At 35.4% G+C, this 19,387-nt stretch overlaps 1 protein-coding gene across 5 annotated transcripts in view; it reads right to left on the bottom strand.

Annotated features, from left to right (window-relative positions):
• The window catches only part of LOC129749574 (kinesin-like protein KIF21B), a 198,020-nt gene that overhangs the window by 66,420 nt on the left and 112,213 nt on the right, over positions 1-19,387 (bottom strand). For all 5 annotated transcript variants that reach the window (XM_055744598.1, XM_055744600.1, XM_055744602.1 and 2 more), the window contains exon 4: positions 17,553-17,691. In XM_055744598.1, coding sequence (XP_055600573.1) covers positions 17,553-17,691 — 139 coding nt within the window. The remainder of the gene's footprint in view (positions 1-17,552; positions 17,692-19,387) is intronic.

Raw genomic sequence — 19,387 nt, 5'->3', positions numbered from 1 at the left:
ATTTTTTTATTGTCCCCCCCCCTCGCGATGTTCCAACTCCGAGTGACAAAAGAAGAATTTGAAATTTGTTCCGGCCTTATTGCTTAACAAATAAGGGAACATCCATAAATGACGTAGCTTTTTTATGTGAATTTTTATACCCCACCTCCCCCCTCGTAGCATTTCGTCACAAAGTCATATACCCCCCCTAGATAATAACGTAGGTTTAATAACCCCCCCCCCATTTTTTAAAATCGGTTTTTAATTTTTACTTTTATTATCAGCATTTTGCAAGAATAATACAAAAAATAACAAAAAAAGGGAAAGAAGTTATAAATGGAAGTTTAAAAAAGCATATCAATCAGTCAAAAAAATCAAGCTACCTTTCAACAAACAGGATAGCTAAAGTAAGTATTCAATCAGTTACGTCGGTACAAATTATCTCCATTCTGGATTCCAATGAAATTGTTGGGCAGCTTTCCTCCATCGTCTGTTCGGCTGGAATTATTGCATCTGCGATGTCAGCTGCCTCCACCTACTCTCTATCGTCCTCCGGAGTGATGACCAGCACTTCGTGTCCTCTTTTGCCTACAATTTGCTTTGGACGAATCTTTCTATTCGAAGCTGGGGCCTTGTGGATTTTGCTTTGCTCCTTTTGGAGAACATTTGAAGCAAAATATAAATTGCATTTCTTGCATGTACGCTCCTTGATACGCTTGAATACAGTCGGGCAGTATGAGTCAAAAGTTACATGTTCAGACTAGATTGAATTAGGCATAATTTTGCTCAATTTTGATTTTTTTTTTCAATTAAAGCTACGTAGCTTTACTTGAACCCCTACCCCCCCTCTCGTCACACATCGTCACACAAAGTCAAACTCCCCCCCTCCCCCACAAATGCTACGTCATTTATGGATGTTCCCTAATTCGGAAGTGCATCTGGAAATGCTTGGCTGTTGAATTTCATACAAACCGTTCATGACATATTCCAAGTTGAAAGCAAAACGGAGTTCGTATGGGATCAGCTAGTTGATTATAAAATGACAAAATATGACAAGTTTGACCAATGACAAAAATCATAAAAATATATCAAAACTATGGCATAAGTATGACAAATAATTTACAATACAATAACATTACAAAACATTACAAACATATGACATGAATTTTACAATAAAATTACAAAAAACGACAAACCTTTGTTAAACATATGACAAATGTTATAAAAAATAAGACTAAATTATGACATAAATGTGACGAAAATGACAAAATTATTACAAAAACTTGATAATTAAATGACAAAACATGGCAAAATTATGACAAATGTGGTAAAAATTACAACAATCTGAAAGATACTACATTTGTCATATTTTTACATAGTTTGACGACATAGTCAGATATTGTCTTTTTAATTCCAAATGTTTGTCATATTTTAATCATAATCTTGTCATAAATTTTGCATATTTTTATCAACATTTGAGGCCATAATTTGGTTATATTATTGTGATACTTTCGTGGTATTCTAACCACACTTGTTATATTTTTTTAAATTTCATTGCCAATATTTCATCATATTTTTGTAAATTTTTTGCCACATTTGTCATATTTTTGCCATAGTTTTGTAATTTGTGTCATATTTTGGTCAAAATTTTTTCATATTTTTCACATTTGCCATATTTTCGACAGAGCTTTGTTGATTTATTTTTTTTTTTTTGGCTTTTATCGTTAAATTTTTGTCATATTTTTCAGATTTTTGTAATTTTTTTGTCTAAATTTTACCTCATTTATCATAATTTTGTCATGTTTTGCCATTTTATTGCCAGTTTTTCGTCATATTTGGTTCAAAATTATGTCATATTTTTGTTATATTTATGTCATAGTTTTATATCCCACATTCCACCCAAATGCTCCCTCGTCAGCTTTCTTCTCGCCAATCTTAACGTTCATTTTGCAACCTTTCTACCCTTCACACCATTTTAAAAGGCGTATTTTCATCAAAACCCTTCATAAATAGCGATTTCAGCCGCAATTCAATTTCCTCAAGTCCAGCGAATCGAACAAGCTTTGTCATAATTCAACTAAAATCATGATAATAGAATGGGCCTTTTTTCATTCTCAGCAATGTTTGCTTGAAACTGAAAATGAAGATTAGATAACCTCATAAACCTGGGAAGAGCCTGAATGTTTACTGATCATCGATGTTGTCGATTGGTTAATGAGTGGGTAGAGTGCTTTCGGGATTGAGCTTTCTGTTCATTCTCGTATGCATCCAGTTGGAATTGAACTGAACGATACACACTAAGATTGCATTTATATCGCTCGGGACCATGATTCTCCGTATCACAGGAACACGGCTCAATTTAAACGAAGTTCGGATGAGAACTCACCCGAATCGCGGGACGTCTCATCTCTCCTGAAATCCGAGAACAACTTGCTACGAGAGCACAGGAACTCTAACCAACCCCGTGAATTCAGGACAGTGTTCTCCTGAATCGCTGTAGATACATTCCTTGTCAAATGTCCCATCTCTTTCTATCGTGTTTGGAAAAAACAACCGGATTTCTTTTTCTTTCTCACCAGTGCACAAATTAAATACCCGCGGAAGAGTTCAGTCTGCCATTTTTCCTTGCGGTATCCGTTCGTTGCTGTTTAGTGAAGATTCACAGTGAAACTTTCGTTGGCTGCATGATTGGCATATTCGGGCGCAAGACTTTTAAACTCGTTTGCTGGCATGGACCGGATCACAAGGATTAGAACACCTACACGATTTTCACGGTGTATCGGTAAGTTTAGCTGCCATGCGGCGTTTTAGTAAAAATAATAAAAACCTTTTCTTTTTGTTTTTCAGATTCATAGTCTGTCTGTGTGATAGTGAAAATACCACGTTTCCAAATAAGGCAAATGAAAAGAAATTGTGATATGTGAAAAATAAATTCAAATACTTTAAACAATCATTGTGTTTTTTTTTGTTATTATGGGAAAATTGGGGTTTTGGAACCAGGGGAAAACAAAAGCAAAATTCACTACAAACCACAGGAGGAACACATTTCGAGCCCACAGGAATATTTCAAAATTCCTGCAAATTACAGGAGAAACCCGTTTCGATCCTACAGGCGAGTTTGACAGTTGTTTTCCTGAGCGGTTTTTCTGTCCTGAAATCGTCCTGTAATTTCAGCTGTTGAAAATACAGGACAAAATCGTCCCGATCACAGGAGAAAAGATTAAGTGTGTACACTGCAATAAATTAAACTGAATATTTCAAACTGACACTGAGTATTTGCAGCACTGATGGCGTCCAAGCAAGAGAAGCTACGAATAACAATTTTTTACACGTGTCGTGAAAATCCAAACTACACGCACACAGAAATATCAAAATCGTTTAATGTGGCCAAATCATCCGTCACCAAAGTAGTAAAAGTGTTCGGGAAACGTTTGTCGACAACTAAGAACCCTGGATTTGGGGGAAATCGAAAGTTGGGATCAGCAATGACGAACAGAAGAGTGGCTAGCGCTTTCAAGCAACCCTAACCTCTCCGTTCGAGATGTTGCGGATATCATTTACAACCGAAGCAAAAAACGACTAGATCGCCACGATAAGATAATCCTTACGGCAATAACAAGACCTCGATGGCTGTATACGACCTTGTTGACAAAGTTTGATTGCGTGGTAATGGACGACGAAACCTACGCTAAGGCAGACTTCAGGAGCTTCCTGGACATTGAATGTTCCGAAATTGGATCATTTCTCCTTATTGTCAAGCGAGCGAACTCTCCGCCGAAACATAAATGGTATGTTTTCTTTCTGCTACAAACCTGCGTGACATTTTTCAGCCTAGAGAGTCTCTTGTTTTGTTTCTTTGTAAGCCTACGAGCAGACGAATGCAACAGATCACCTATCTTTAATGAATCAGTTCGACGATGATTGATAAGCGACATTGAAAATACAAGTTGTCGCTTAGGCGGCATCCATAAATTACTTAACGCAAAAATGCACTTTTTTAACCCCCTCCCTCCCGTGTTTCTCAAATCGTAACGCTTCAACGTACCCCCCTATGAAAATTACGTTACTTTGATAATTACCACCCCCCTCCCATCTACTCATGTTTTTAAATACTGATTTTCGAAGGTAAAAAAATTAAAAAAATGGAATAAATATCTATCAAAATCGCTTCTTAGAACTCATTGATGATAACTCTCTGATAAAATATATTTATTGTCTTATTACGAGTAGCTCTGTGCTTGTTAACTGATGATCTACCTTGTTTACTTTATTTTGTTCAACTTGTTATGCAAAATATATATGGGGCTTGTGATATAGCTCAGTTGGCAAATCAGTTGCTTCCTGAGCCGTGAGTTCGAGCCAAAGAGTAAACACCGATCACAGTTATATCGGATAAGTTTGTCAATGACTGTCCGCCAACTGCATCGTTGATATTAATCGCGATTGACATAAAAATGTTAAAAAGACTTCTTATGTCACTCGGAGTTGGAACATCGCGAGGGGGTGGACAATAAAAAATAATGTGAAAAACAAATAAATTGGAATAAATTTTACGAAACCTTATATGCAACAAAGTTGCATACAACATCATTGCACAAAACCTAAAAAAGAAGTAATTTTTTATCGAAAAATCCGATAAAATCAAGAATGCAAAAGGTGAAATAACTCCCATATTCCAAAATTTATTTTATTCGTCTTGTAATCTTTTGGATTCTTGAGTTTTTTTTTCCGAAATTTACTTTAAACGCTTCAAACTTCATTTATTTCCCCCTTCGGGTTTTTTTTTCGAACGGGGGGGGAGGGGGGGGGGGAGGTGAAGGCGTGAAAAAAATGCAAAATATACTACACTTAGTAATATTCGTCGGAATAATCAAAATTGCTTTTTTTTTAAATTAATTTTGCTTTTATGAGGAGTTTGAAAAAAAATCACCTCGAAAATTTGGGTTTTCAATGGTTTTATCGGTGGTTTTTTTCAAACTACTTCCACTCATTGCCTCTTTGACTTAACAAAAATCACTAGTTTTTGTTGGGACAAATTTTAGTAAGAATTTGATTATTTTTGTAGGAATAAGCACTAAAATATGAAACAACTAGTATTACAAACAAGTCGTTGCTTAAGTCCTGCATTGAACTTTCGTTTTGTCATTTTAGTTCTAAATTGTTTCTTTATGTTTAAAAATCTCAATTTAAATATGATTTCACCACCCCTCAACTCCTTCAAACGCCTCTAAATTTGCAAGCTCTGCAATAATATCTTTTATCTGTTATTTCAAAACTAAGAAATATACAAACATTTTATTTTTTAAATAGCAAAACCAATAACAATCACTCGTTAAATTATAAAAACAGGAAAAAATAAAATAAAATACTAAAATTTCAAACATTGAGTCTGACACTCTGAAATGTTATTATGAATCGTATTTTAAAATTTACACATAAAATTTCAATTTAAAATCTTCATCCTCATGCTCATTTTTATGCTGTTTCTGGAGGGAATTACTTGCCCAAAATTCCTATTCGATTAATTCGTCATTGAACTTCAAATCGGAAATCAAAATGCAATATTTTACTCAGCACAATCATTAACTATTTGCAGCATATTCTGTAATTCGTTTATGTTTTATCCTTAAGATTCGAATTTATGCAATAAACCCTTGTATCCGTTTCTATTTTTATGTCCAATTTTTTTTTCTGTTTCTATTATGTGTCCTTAATTTGATTTACGATTTATGTTATTCGAATTTGATAATCGTTGTGCCGTTTTAATTATAAATTCTGTTTAAAATATCTTATGTTTCAAAATTTCAATGATGAATTTCCAATCCTTTTTTATAACAATGATTCGATGAATAGAATGAAGAGGTGTGTTTTTCTTTTGTTGTTTATCTTTTTGGGCATATCAACATTCAAATTCAACTTCCGCAATTTTTGACTCGGATTTCGCGAAAAGATTAACACATTTCAAAGCGTTTACTGTAAAAACTTGTTCCTTATAATTCATGTAATTCATTTCGACTTCTAGCTAGTACGACCCTGTGCTGTTGAAAGCGAAACAAAAAAAAACCCTATCTGAAATGTAACACAGCAGGCTTGTTCCAAAACATCTCAAACAAAATTTTAGAAACAGTGAAACTCTGTCATTCAGGTTTTTCGTAAAATGGCCACCGTTGAAATTCAGCTGAAAGCCTACGCCAAAATCATCGGTACGGATCGCCTTTGCCAGGTGGACCTGAAACGATCCGTGTTCGAAATTGATCGGGACATCAATGAAATCAAAATTCCTCTCCAAGCGATTGTGAAGCTGCGTAAAGCCGTACCAATGTCTTCACAACCGCAAGCAGTATCTTCCACAATCCTCCCGACACCACAAACTGCTCAGATGAGTCTCCCAGTGATATCACGAATGCCGCCAACTCAAACAGTTCAGCAGCCTCCCGAAGTTTGTCAGCATCGAGATGCAAATGTTCCAGCAATGGTATCCACATTCAAGATCCCGGTAACAATCGGTGATGAAACTAAAATGGTGAAAACAACGCTCCGTTACAAGAAGGCTCAGAAACCTCCGGTCATAGAAATCGAAACCCAAACCGATAATGCCAAAGGACCGGAAATTCCGCTTTCCGATTTATATCCACAAGATCCCGTTGCTCGAGCCCTAATGTTCCATCAGGATCGACTGCAACCAGTGCGGCAAGCCCTCCGAGAGATCAAATCCAAAATCAGTAATCTCAAATTGGAACAGAAAATGAGCAGCAAATATAATGCCGGTTTCGACGGAAAGGATTATTTCTACGGAACAGAAAACAGCCCCTGTCCCTTCGTTCAGTACCTGATGAATCAAGCTGAAGAAGGACGGGTGGATATGTCCATGCCGATTTCGAAAATCGTTGGTCCAGACTATCTGCTGGCGTTCAACATGGAATCAGCTACGCCAAGGGCCAGCGAAATTGTCCGGGGCAGTAGCGATTCGGACCGTCGAGAAAGCGGAGCTACCGGCAGCGGCACGGAAAAAATCTCCGGAGAGTCCGAGGAAGGAAGTGCCAAGAAAGAATCGGTCTCGGAACATCAGCAGTAGTTTGGATGCCATTCTTGTTTTGTCGAAATAAATCTGTCGTTTGGTGAAATACTGTTGTGTTTTTGATTTCGTTTTCGGGTTCTACTGTCAAAAATTCATGACCAAATATTTCAGAATAAAAAAAAACATTTCAAACGAGGATGTAATTCTCATTATCAATTATGCAGTGTAATCAAACAGCACTTTTATGTAAATAGCTCAAGGCTCTTTTCATTCGGTGTCGACTTTCAAGAATTACCACTCATTTTAATTTATTTGTGCTCACGTAAGATCCCTTTTTTTCAACCTAATCAACCAAAAGCTCGCCTGATGCGACCTTTTCGACGAATACATCAGCAGAATAGAAAATTGGATAAAATAATTGTCTTCAAGCAATCAGTCGGACATAGCCCTGCAGATGGGCAACATCGAACCCAAAACCGTTCGTTAAAAAGGTATTTTGAAATCCTTTAACCTTTAAGTAAGAACGTTAAGGGGGCATCCATAAATTACGTAACGCTCCTAGGGGGGGGAGAGGGTTAGCTCGAACGTTACGAATTGTGACATAGGGGAGGGGGGGAGGTATGCTCATCGTTACGTAACGATTTTTTCCTTAAAAATTTCAGTTTAATCACAGCTTTTTTATGTCATGCAATTTTGGTAGAATGATATGCAAACCAAAATCAGTTTAAAATTTGTAAACTTCAACATGATTGAAACTGATTTGTAATCTTTCCTCTTTAAAGATTCTGAAATAGACTTCTTGAAAGGTGTATTAAATATTCGTGAAATAACCGTTGAAAAAACCCCTAAATTTAGGTTCATTTACCCCCTAGAACTCAATTCAACCTTAAGACGTAAATTTCACTATTTTTTCTCAATTTATTCAAAAAATGCAATTTTGATTCTTGCGACGAATTTTACTTATTGGAATATATTTCGCATAACAAGTTAGGCTTCTTGAACAAATTAAAGTAAACAAGGTAGATCATCAGTTTACAAGCAAAGAGCAACTCATACCAAGACAATCAATTTATTTTATGGGAGAGTTATCATCAATGAGTACTAAGAAGCGATTTGGATAGATCGATATTAATTTTGAAGAACGTTAAAAAATTTATGTTGAAATATTTTTTAACCTTCGAAAATTTGTATTCAAAACCATGAGGGGGGGGGGGGGGGTAATTATCAGCGTTACGTAATTTTCATAGGGGGGTACGTCGAAGCGTTACAATTTGTGACATACGGGGGGGAGGGGGTCAAAAAAGTGCAATTTTTGCGTTACGTAATTTATGGATGCCGCCTAAGTGTCGTGTCCTGTAATACGTCGTGTATTATGTGACTATCACAAAATTTGTTTAGATTTTAAACTTAAAAGTGTTTCAGTTTCAGTCCACCTATTGAAGTAAGCAAAATGAAAACTTTGACATAAATTATCTGTTGCCTCTCAACGTGTGCTCACTTCGGACATCGCTTCATATCTATAAGGGTATATATGGACGATTGACGATAGTATTGGCGAAAAATTGGCCTCAGCCATAACCTCAAATTTTGATTTGCTGGCAGTCTCACCAGTGATGCTAGGTGCGTTGCTAAAATCAGTATGTGCTTGTTTTAATCTAATAATAATATTTCTGAATAGATTAAATTTTTCAACTAACAACAGTTAAACGTTTGATTTGATTACGGGGCGTCCCTAAATTGATGAAGATAAGCCATCTTTTACTAATGAATTTTCAAAGTGAAAAGCATCTGAAATATATTTTCATGTACTGCTTGGTAGATTCAAAACGAGTTGTTACCAACTTCTAAACGAATGCAAAATCATTCACTGTTACAAACAAGTAAATTAAAGAAAGCCCCGTCTTTGTTGACTTTGAAAATTATCGCCTACATGCTCTGATTATTTGAAACCCATCCACATAATTCGCTAAATCGTTTATGTGTGCGATACAGTAAGTTGTTACTTCGTTCAGATAAATGATGCGTTTAATTTCACACTTGAATTGGAATCTACGAGAAAGTTGCAAAATCCCAGTACTCATTAGGTTTTTCAATAAAAATGCAATTAAAAAAATTATTATCATTTTCCAAATATCAACGCACTTGGCACCCCTGAACGCCCAAAACAATCAAAACCATCAAAACACGAACAACTGTGTATCGCTTTTCCACAGGGCGAATTTGTCGGTATTAGTACCGTGAAATCGCGTTTACCGTGCGCCCTTCTCAAACATCGATTCTGTTCTCCCATGGTTTGAGGTTAGGGCTGAGGCCTCCTGCTAAAGTAGTGTTCGTGTAGAACTGTCAATATATCCCCAGATAACCATTTGGTGGGTATTTCGAATTTGCAACGCAAATATACGGGCAAATATACGTGTAAACATATCGTATATAATGTAGCAAAACCAATATATACGTATCATTTTGGAGGCCATATAGGTACATTAGCAAACATATTTTTGATTTGGATTGTATTAAATTACGATTTGCACGACTTGACATGCGCATCATTTACGACTACCCTGATTCTTTTTGGAATATACTATGACAATTAACATCATCATATAGATGATTGAGGTTGTAATATACGACATTTTTCGTAACAATATGGAAAATTTGACGACTTATTTGGTCGTCTTTTGCGACTTGAGTGCAGGGCTCTCATTTTCCGTCTGTTGAATAAAAAAAAAGATTATTATTTTTTTTTGTACTTTAAACCAATTGGTTTATTCATCCCCAAAAATAATAAAAATCCCTACCCCCATTCTGAAGATTATTTCAAAGAAATGCGTTTTTTGCATGATTGCTGATTTTTTTCAACGTTCATGAAGTTATTGTTCAGCCTAAATAAATCAGCCTACCCCCATTCTGAAGATTATTTCAAAGAAATGCGTTTTTGCATGATTGCTGATTTTTTTCAACGTTCATGAAGTTATTGTTAGTACCTGGACTTGAACCCCTAACCATACGATCTGCAGCTCATGATGGTTCCTCGACGCTATCTGGAATATATAAATTCAAGAGGATTTGCTTCAAAGGCATTAAACCAAAGCAAATCGTATATTTCTATAACTTAAATCTTTTAAATCGTAGAGAACGTCATCGATGATCTAAAAATAGATCAACATTTTGAAGCCTCCTTTAATACGATTCCAATCATCGATGTCCCTTTATCATAAACAATTTTATTGAACTTTTTTGTATTCTTTTACGATTGCCAGCAAATACGTTTTGCGAAAATCAGACATGCGAATTAATTTGCAAAGGTATACGATTGCATGCACATTATTACGAATCAATTCAGTTATATACGTTTTTTATTTCGAATTATTTTATGCATAGCACGACAAAATCTCTCAGTCACGGCCGATCACCGTATATCGGTCGTTTCACGGATTTTTTGCGAATTGTCGTACACAAAGGTCGAGTTCATATGTACATAAATACGAGTCTCTCTTCTTGTCGTAATAAAATCATGCAATGCTTTTAAATACGATAAAGAATATGCATGGATCGCACATTGTAGGTGCAGATAAACGAAAGAGAGTATAAATAACATTCTATACGATGTAATCTGTAAAAGAAAATACGACTTCTGGTTGTCTGGGTCCTAGTAAGTAATAGCTTAATTGGTTGTATCTTTAATTGTTGTGTGCTTGGTGGGAATTCTTTTATTTTACCTTGACAAGCAGTTCCAAATCCCCGGTAAGCAGTTTCAGATTTCAGTACATCTATTCTAGCAGATTCGTATTAAAACGAAAATATTCCGAAAGAATGCGATCATTTTTCAAATTTCTCCACTTTAAAAAAAAACCTCTAAATGATCAATCTCACTATAATCAATAAAAAGGTATTATTGTATTATTTAAGCTTGATCAGATAACTAACATTAACAATAACAATGTGTAAATTTATTGGAAAAACAGCACCACTTTAAAACTTTCTAGACGGAAAATAATAAAAAAGGTAAAATTTACCGAGATAGCAAAGTGAACGCTCGTGGAAGCCGAAAATGTAACTTTTACCTTTTCGAGGTGAAACTCAGCTCACAGTGAGGTAAAGTTTACCTGAATCGAGCTGAAAAAAGGTACAATTCACCGAGAAAAAATGTGAATCCAAAAAAGGTAAATTTTACCTCGTAGCGAGGTAAAGTTCATCTGAATTGAGCTGAATAACCTCCCAGCGAGATTAAGTTCCTGTGAATTGAGCTGGATGAAAAAGTACAATTCACCTAGAAGAAAGGAAAATCCAAATAAGTGTAGCGAGAGAGACCCTCTAATTGTAAAGTGGCGCAATCCGTGGCCAGGACAGAAATAAAGGCTTATAGTTCCGGCCTAATGCCGGGCACCCTAGCGTGAGACAAATGTGCGTCACTCACCTTCCGATTCCGGCAGCAGCGTGGGCAGCGCGGTGATAGGGGCACTACAAAATTCCTCTTCCTTCCCACTGCAGGCTTTCGCGGAGGATACGGTTCCTTTTCCTTCTTGCGATCTCGACCCTACTGTTACCGCTACTTTGACCGCGCCCCTACAGCAACACCAGAATCCTGGTCGGTTCAACACTGACGTGCGTAGTGACAGTGAGCAGATGAGGAAAGACGTCAACGTGGATGACCTTCTTGCGGAAACGCGAGACCCGGTCCCGAATTCAGATGTTTCCGGTGCCCCCCGGAACTGGCCACCGTTCGCACCAACTTTCGACGGAGTTAAACAACGGGTAACTCGAAATTAGCCAACCAATTCACTTTTCACGCGAGATCTTCGAAAAGCCCGGGCACAGTCGACGAAAACGACGTCCTTCCTTTTTTCGTTCGGCTGCTGGTGTGTCTCTTTTCGAAGCCAGCCCGCCTTTTTCCTGCCGCGTGGCCTCCCTTTTTCTTTCTTTTTCTTTTCTTGACGCTTTCACCGGTATAATAATTCGGGGCTGCTTGTAATGTTTCCGTGAAGTTTACTTCCGATTCGAATCACGGACAATTATCGCATCACTCGCGGAATTAAATTGCAACGAGAAAAGCACAATCGAACCAAATTTTCAACCGGACCGCACGACACACGTCGCGAGTTTTTTTTTTAGGTGAGAAACGACGTCCTTCCTTCTTTTGTTCGGCTGCCGGTGTCTCTTCTTTTCGAAGCCAGCCCGCCTTTTTTCTGCCGCGTGGCCTCCTTTCTTTTTTGACGTTTTCCCCTCGGTTGTCATTTATACACGCTCAAACGCATTTCATTATTTTAGGGTGCTTAAGCCATATCATACTCAATTTTGATAAAGACGTTACATAAGGTAAACCTTAACTCGTGGAAGCCGAAAAAGGTAACTTTTACCTTTTCCAGGTAAAACTCACCTCATAGTGAGGAAAAGTTTACCTGAATCATGTTGAAAAAAAGGTACAGTTCACCGGGAAAAAAGGTGACTCCAAAAAAAGGTAAATCTTACCTCGTAAGTCATCCTCCAGATATAGTTCTGGAAAAGCCCGACCTGACCGGATAAGTCGAACGGAGAAGGGCATGAATGTACGCAATGCAGGAGGATTCAGTGGCCATGGTCGCTCGGAAAAACACAAAACCGAATTGCCACGAGCCTGGCGAATAAAGAACTTGCCTCAAAAATTATTTTAAACACTGTGATAAAGTCCCAATTCATCTCAAATAAATATCAATGTTACTTTACTAATTTGTAAGCCTTTGCGGTGAAAAGTGATGTCCTTTTTAGTAGGGACATCTAAAGATTATGAAATTTTTTTATATAGATGGATAAGGTTAGATGAAATGAAAGATGGTGAAAATGAGCGGGTAGAATTTATTTAGAAGCATTATCATCACATATCAAATTTTTGTTCCTCACGGGCCTACTACTATGAAGTGGTAGATACAGATAGAGTTGTATCTACCACCACACATTAGTTGGCCAAGCGTGGTCCGCCCCACAAGCGGGAAAACTTGCAGTTCGTCCGCATCTTGATATGTCCCTACTAAAAAGGACTTCACTTTTCACCGCTAAGGCCGACAAATTAAAGTAACATACAAACATTACGGTGGTAAATCTCTTCATAAAAAATAAATATCAAATTTTGAATGAATTTTATTTCTTTTTTTTCAATTTTTAACGAAGAAACCAATCAAACCAACTACCATTTAGCTTTTAAATCAGTGAATGAGAAAACGTTATTATTAACTTTTTTGCTAGGTGTATGCAAAAAGGTAAATTTACCTGTTTGATAGGTGAATTAAAAAAAGGTAAAATTTACATTATTGCTAGGTGAATGAAAAAAAGGTAAATTTTTACCGAGAAAGAGGGGTGAAAAAGCATCACCTCGCTTCTCGGAATTTTTTTTTTTAAATATCCGTATAACTTATTTATGTCAAAAATTCAAAATAGAGTAACAAAGAAAAAGAACACTGGTTTTAGTATTGTTTAACTACATTAGCAGCTAACTTAACTTGAAACAGATTTGTTTTATTTTAATTGCAATGGTGTCAAGCCAGAACATGCATTTACCATTTAACCCCTCTTTTCAAAAAGTAGCAAATTTGCAACAATTAATGTATGGAAAAAGTGAAAAATCGTATTCATTTTAATTTTTTTTCTTGATGTACACATAATTTCCGACTGTTTAAAATTATTTTTAAGGAAAATAAAAAATCATGAAATGAAGGGTTAAATAGTGGTGAATAAAAAAAGACAAAATTTACGTTTTTAATCAGTGAATGGGAAACAGGTAGAATGTACCTTTTGGGCCAATGAATCCGAAAAAAAATAAAAGTTACCTGTTTTCTAGGAGAAAAGAAGAAAGGACAATTCACCTTTTTGCAAGGTAAATGTAAAAAACCAAATTTACCTCGAAAGAGGGGTGGAAAAAAATTACCCCAGTTACTCGGTAAATTTTACTATTTTTATTCTCCGTGTACGTTAGGAAGCCTATGCTGCCATATAAATTTATATCAAATCAAATCAACACCCATTAAAATTTCGGAATTTGTTATGCAATATTTCGGCAACCGTGGTTTCAAACACGAAAAACGTGATCAATGGCTTTTTGAAATGTTGTTATTTGCATTTAATTTGTCACTAATTCTTTTAATAATTGACGTAGAATTACGCCTTACGGCTAGTTAAAAAAATCAATGATTGATTTATTATCTTCAAAATTTTATTTTACAGTATGTTTGAAATTGTTTAACGGAAAATTGATTTTTTTCTTTGACGAACCTATTTTTGTTGAGCCCCACCCAAAACGTGAAAAAATGATGGCGAGATATAAACAGCACCTCTTCTACGATTCTATTAGGATTAAAAGGTTTAATTTTCCTTTAGCTCTCGCGAGTTTGACATTTGTGGTGTATTCAGATAGCAAGCTTGTTAATTTTTTGTCATTTACATGGGGTGTGAAAGGCTGATTTGTGTCTGAAGTGTTTCCTAAAATTGTATTCAATACCAACTAGGTCACCCCGACTGAAGCTAACCTGCAACAGTAATTGCAAGTCCGTTGATCGATGCAAATAACTAGAAATTCATAAAGAAAACTATTGTACCGTAAGTAATCACTATTTGAATTGTCAATTTATTAGCCTAACTACATACTAAATTTGTTAACTAAAGGAATCAACACTAAAAAAGTGCAGAAAGCCTTCTCGGTCCACATAAGCTAGAGTGAGTGCCCGAGCAGAAGAAAACTAAATGTAAGAATTGATTAAATGATGTCTAAAGTTTATAACTAACTAAAATATAATCTTTTAGCTTCAAGCTGCTATACAATAAACGCTGCTCTGAGGATTCGTTTTTTCATTAAATCCGAACAGTTTTCCTGTTTTAAAAAAAATTGACAAAAACTAACTTGCATAAGAATGAAAAGTGCATATCTCTAAACAGATGTTATATTTTCCATTGTAAATTGCTTATTGTCCCACATACTTCTGGTATAATTTGCTATCGAATAGGAAGATGAGATGAACAGGAACTTCGGCGGTGGTATGATCTTGTGCTGGTGTATTTTTTGTAACAAAATAGAGCTTCCTTGAGCAAGAACAGAAAATAAATCGAAATTCTACTTGGAAATGTTAAGCTTAAATAAAGCAATCAAATTGATAACAAATCTGAACTGAACATTGCCATTTTTAAGTGCTGCCATCTTAAAATCAAAACTTTAGAAAATATATGGGAGGCTAGTTAAAACATAAACGGAACATTTGAATAGCCAGCCTGTTTCTCTGGTTAAGATCAATCGAGAATCTATTATCGTTCAATGTCAACAAAAAAAGTATATTGATACACAATTATAGCACCCCAAACTTTCAAAAAATCCTTACATCCAAAAAGAATCCTATTACAATGATTCGTAGAAGCATTATTTTTCACTTAAAAGTGTTAAATTTTAAGAAATAATATTGATTTATTTGTTTTTAACCTTTTTTTTCATATTAGTGGAACTCAAAGCAAAATGTTCCCTCAAATAATAACACTAGTTTACAAAATTTAAAAAAAAAATCGTGAACTGTATTGTTCGGCCTATATTTTTAATGTGAAATCGGGAGCTGAATCCGAAAATGAAATTCAAAAAAATCGCAGTAGAACAGTTCATGAGTTATGCTCAAAATATAAAATTTTGGAAAAATTAAAAAAGTTTTTCTACTCAGGTTATGCATTCCGAGATAATGCATAACATGAATTTGAAATCTTTTTAGCATATTAAAGGTGGATAAATTTGCTATCAATTATCTGAATTTCATTTTTGCGTATGATCGTTTTGCGTTTCAAACGTAAATAGTATGTTAAGGTATTGCTGGAGGAACAAGAAATACTGGTTTTTCATTGATAACTTTTTTCTCCACAAGCCGGTTGCTTTTTTTAAAAAATTCTTGAAGCCTAAACTAAGACAAATATTTCACTCGAAGACTGCAACACGATTGGAATTGAAACAAAAAAGTTATTGCGGATCAAAGATTGTATTTTAGCCGAAAATTATTGTCTAACACGCAAAGAGTACTTTTTACGCATTGATTAAATACCAGTCACTAATATCAATAATACGCAATCATACGCAAAAATGAAGTTCAGATGATCGATAGCAAATTTATTCGCCTTTAAAATGCAAAAAGGAGATTTCATATTCATGTTATGCATTTCGATATATTTGAACCTAAGTACAAGTACTTTTTTTATTTTTCCAAAATTTCATATTTGGAGCATAACTGAAAAACTGTTCTACTGAGAATTTTTTAAATTTTATTTTCAGATTTAGCGCCCAATTTCACAATAAAATTGATCTTCTGTTCAGTTAGTGTAGTAAGTGTAATTATTTATGAAGCAAGTGGCAAAAAGTGGAATTTTTCAGCACGAGTGGTAAATTCGGGAGATTGATTTCTCGGGATGAATGATTCACAAATAAAAAAACGGAAAAAAGGGATATTGCATTACGCTAAGTGCTGGAAAAATCAAGTTTTGCAACGAGTATGCACTACTTTGATTCTGACGAAAAATCTACAATCTGTTGCTTGAGGTTAAAAACATGATTTCAAAGGGCATTTTAATAATGTTGTTTTCCGACCGGAGGTGATTTTTGTGGTTATGTTGGCATTTGTTGTTTTTGAGAAAAAAAAAGTTCTTCATCCGACGTTGCGGTATTGCAAAAAAAATGTTTGAAACTCGATACAAAACTCGTTTTTTTCAGCACTCACCGTTATTATCCAATGAGGCCTGACGAGATTATTGTACGATTCATACTAAAAAAATCTACTTTTTACAACCTGTTGCATAAATAAGTATTTTGAAATAATCTGTTTTGAAATTATTATTTGAACTTGTTTGAATTTTGCCGATAGTCAATCATTCTTGAGAAACTTTATTGTCACTGTAAAAGACATTCTATTCAACATCTCACGGCATTATCAAGCGTGATAATTGTTGACCGACAAATCGAAAAAGAAGAAAAAGCTAGTGCGCACGAGCAAAAAGCTCTATTGCCTGACTTTCTACAGATTCATATAGGTGCTTTTAAAACACGAATATCGTTTTTTGAATATTTTTTTATGTAGACAGATTTTATTTTGAATATAAATCATTATCTTTCCATAGCGGAATCAAATTGAAGTCAATCCTTCAAAAATACTGGAAATTTAATGATTTCTTTCTTATTCAGCACAATGTATGGGAAAACTTTCATTTTGTTACTTAGCAAATATTGGATTTTTTCAGTGGCTGCGAGTATGAAGCTCATCTAGCTTTTGTGCTACAACGACAAAATCGAGTTTCACATTTTAGTCAGGAACATGGTTTCAATATTAATTATATAGAAAAATCTTATCTGATGTTCTGAAACTGCTGACTATCTTATTTATCTAAATATCTAATTTTTTATAGAACTTATAAGGATTCAAATGCTGAATAATTTAACCCAAAAGTATGAAACCATTTTGTTTGAGGAAAAGGGTCATAAATATTCCACTGCAACAACTATGCTTCAAATAACGCCAGCAAACTGAATAATTTGTACAGAATGAAAAAATGAACTCCATAACACACTAACCTGTGTCGCGTTCATATCGAACACATGATCGAAGGTGAAGGCCTTATCGGAGCCGAGAAACACCTGTGGCTCCCCGGGTGTGACCTGGGTACACACCCGGCACATATCTATCAGCTCCCTGGGTATCTGTGGCCGGATTCTGCAATAGAAGGGAAAGTAGAAAAAAAATTAATTAAAACTCAAACGAAAAAAAATACTTTATTGCAATTTCGATGGGAGCATTTTGCATTTTCGAATGCAAATGTAATCAATTTGAACACCAGAAGTTGGAACTCGGTCGATTACACCCTGAAGTGTAGTCTACATATAGCAAGACATTCACTTTACCGAACATACAAATGTATCATAGCGTGTGACGTGACTATGATCCAGTTGTAAAGATTAAAACAGCTGCCTGCCTGGCTGCCCTGTCAACGAGTAATCTTTTTCATTGATTTGCGCCTGGCAATAATTTATGCAGATTAATTAAATTAGCCATTCCGACAGTTTCTACACGCTACCGACCATTGGGCTTTCAATCTACTCTGTATCTATGCATGTAGGTTTGTAAATCGGCGACGCCGGGCGCAGATATATTCGTTGTATATATTGTTTGTTTATGATGTTATGTTCGACTTTTGAAGTGGCCGCTAAAACATGGTCTGGGCAGTGTTATACAAATGGAAAACGTAGATAGTGTCCTTAGAGGTCTGTCTGGCATGTTCGATATGGAGTAATGTTTGACAAAAAAAGTATTAGAACCGAGTGTATAACTGACGCCAATTAAATTTCAAAGGATTTGAAAATCACATCGACTCATCGAAATGGAAATCACTTTGTTGATAGAAAGTCGAAACTCATTTTTTTTTCAAGTCAACTCTCATACCTTTATCAGGAAGTATGTAAATGTGTACAACATCAACATAAACCTTAGAATCAGAAACCAGTGCCAGTGAGATATTTTTTTCCTTTTTTTCAGGGATTTTAAACCAGTAGTGGAATAACAAATTGATTAGGTTGTGATAAAAATCATATCGTTGCAAGTTCAATTTATTTCCCAGATTAAATCCCGGATGAAAATAAATTAGGGCGCGTTCTGGCGAACGCTAGATTCAATACCAATCAAAAGAAGGGAACAATTCAATTGATATCTGACTCGTACTGTTGAACTTCGGCAGCCAAGGATCAGGGTAGAGATAAATGTATGTTTTTCTTTTGCTGTCACAATGCAGTATGCTTGTACTGGATAGTGACCCTTATCTTTACATAATCAAATGACAAGTTAATAAAGGACTTTGAAACACGGGCAATTTAAATAGTAATTTATTTTTATTTCTTTTCTAGTTACTATCCATATTGATTCATTGATGAGAACAATAATGGTAAAAATCTTCATTTAGTATTGTTCAGATAGATTCAGATTAATTTGGAAGCCAAATGTGTAGTGTCATGTCGAATTTCGAAAACCGACCATATACGTTTTGAAGATCGGCTCAAAAAACTGATCTGTGCAAAATTTCAGCTTAATTGGACTTGTCCATCATGCATTTGTAAGTCATTCGGCATCAAAATTTCCATTGGTTTTGAGGGTCAAATAAATTTAAGCGCTTTGGTACTCCCCTAAATCAAGTCCGATTAAGCTGAAATCTTGCACAGGTCAGTTTTTGGGCCAATCTACAAAATTTATATGGTCGGTTTTCAAATCTCGATCATAAATTTTTTCACATACATGCATGCAGTAATAAAAATGTCTGAGTTCTAAAGGGTTTGTCAAATTTGGAACTTTTTGAATGTCAAAACGGCTGAGATCTAAATTTATTTATTTTATAAAACTAGTTATTGTCGTCCGTACTAGA

This window comes from Uranotaenia lowii, chromosome 2 (assembly GCF_029784155.1).
Source record: "Uranotaenia lowii strain MFRU-FL chromosome 2, ASM2978415v1, whole genome shotgun sequence".
Taxonomy (NCBI): Eukaryota; Metazoa; Arthropoda; class Insecta; order Diptera; family Culicidae; genus Uranotaenia; species Uranotaenia lowii.
The sequence above is the reverse complement of the archived record's forward strand: the minus strand, read 5'-3'. Positions and strand labels throughout refer to the sequence as shown.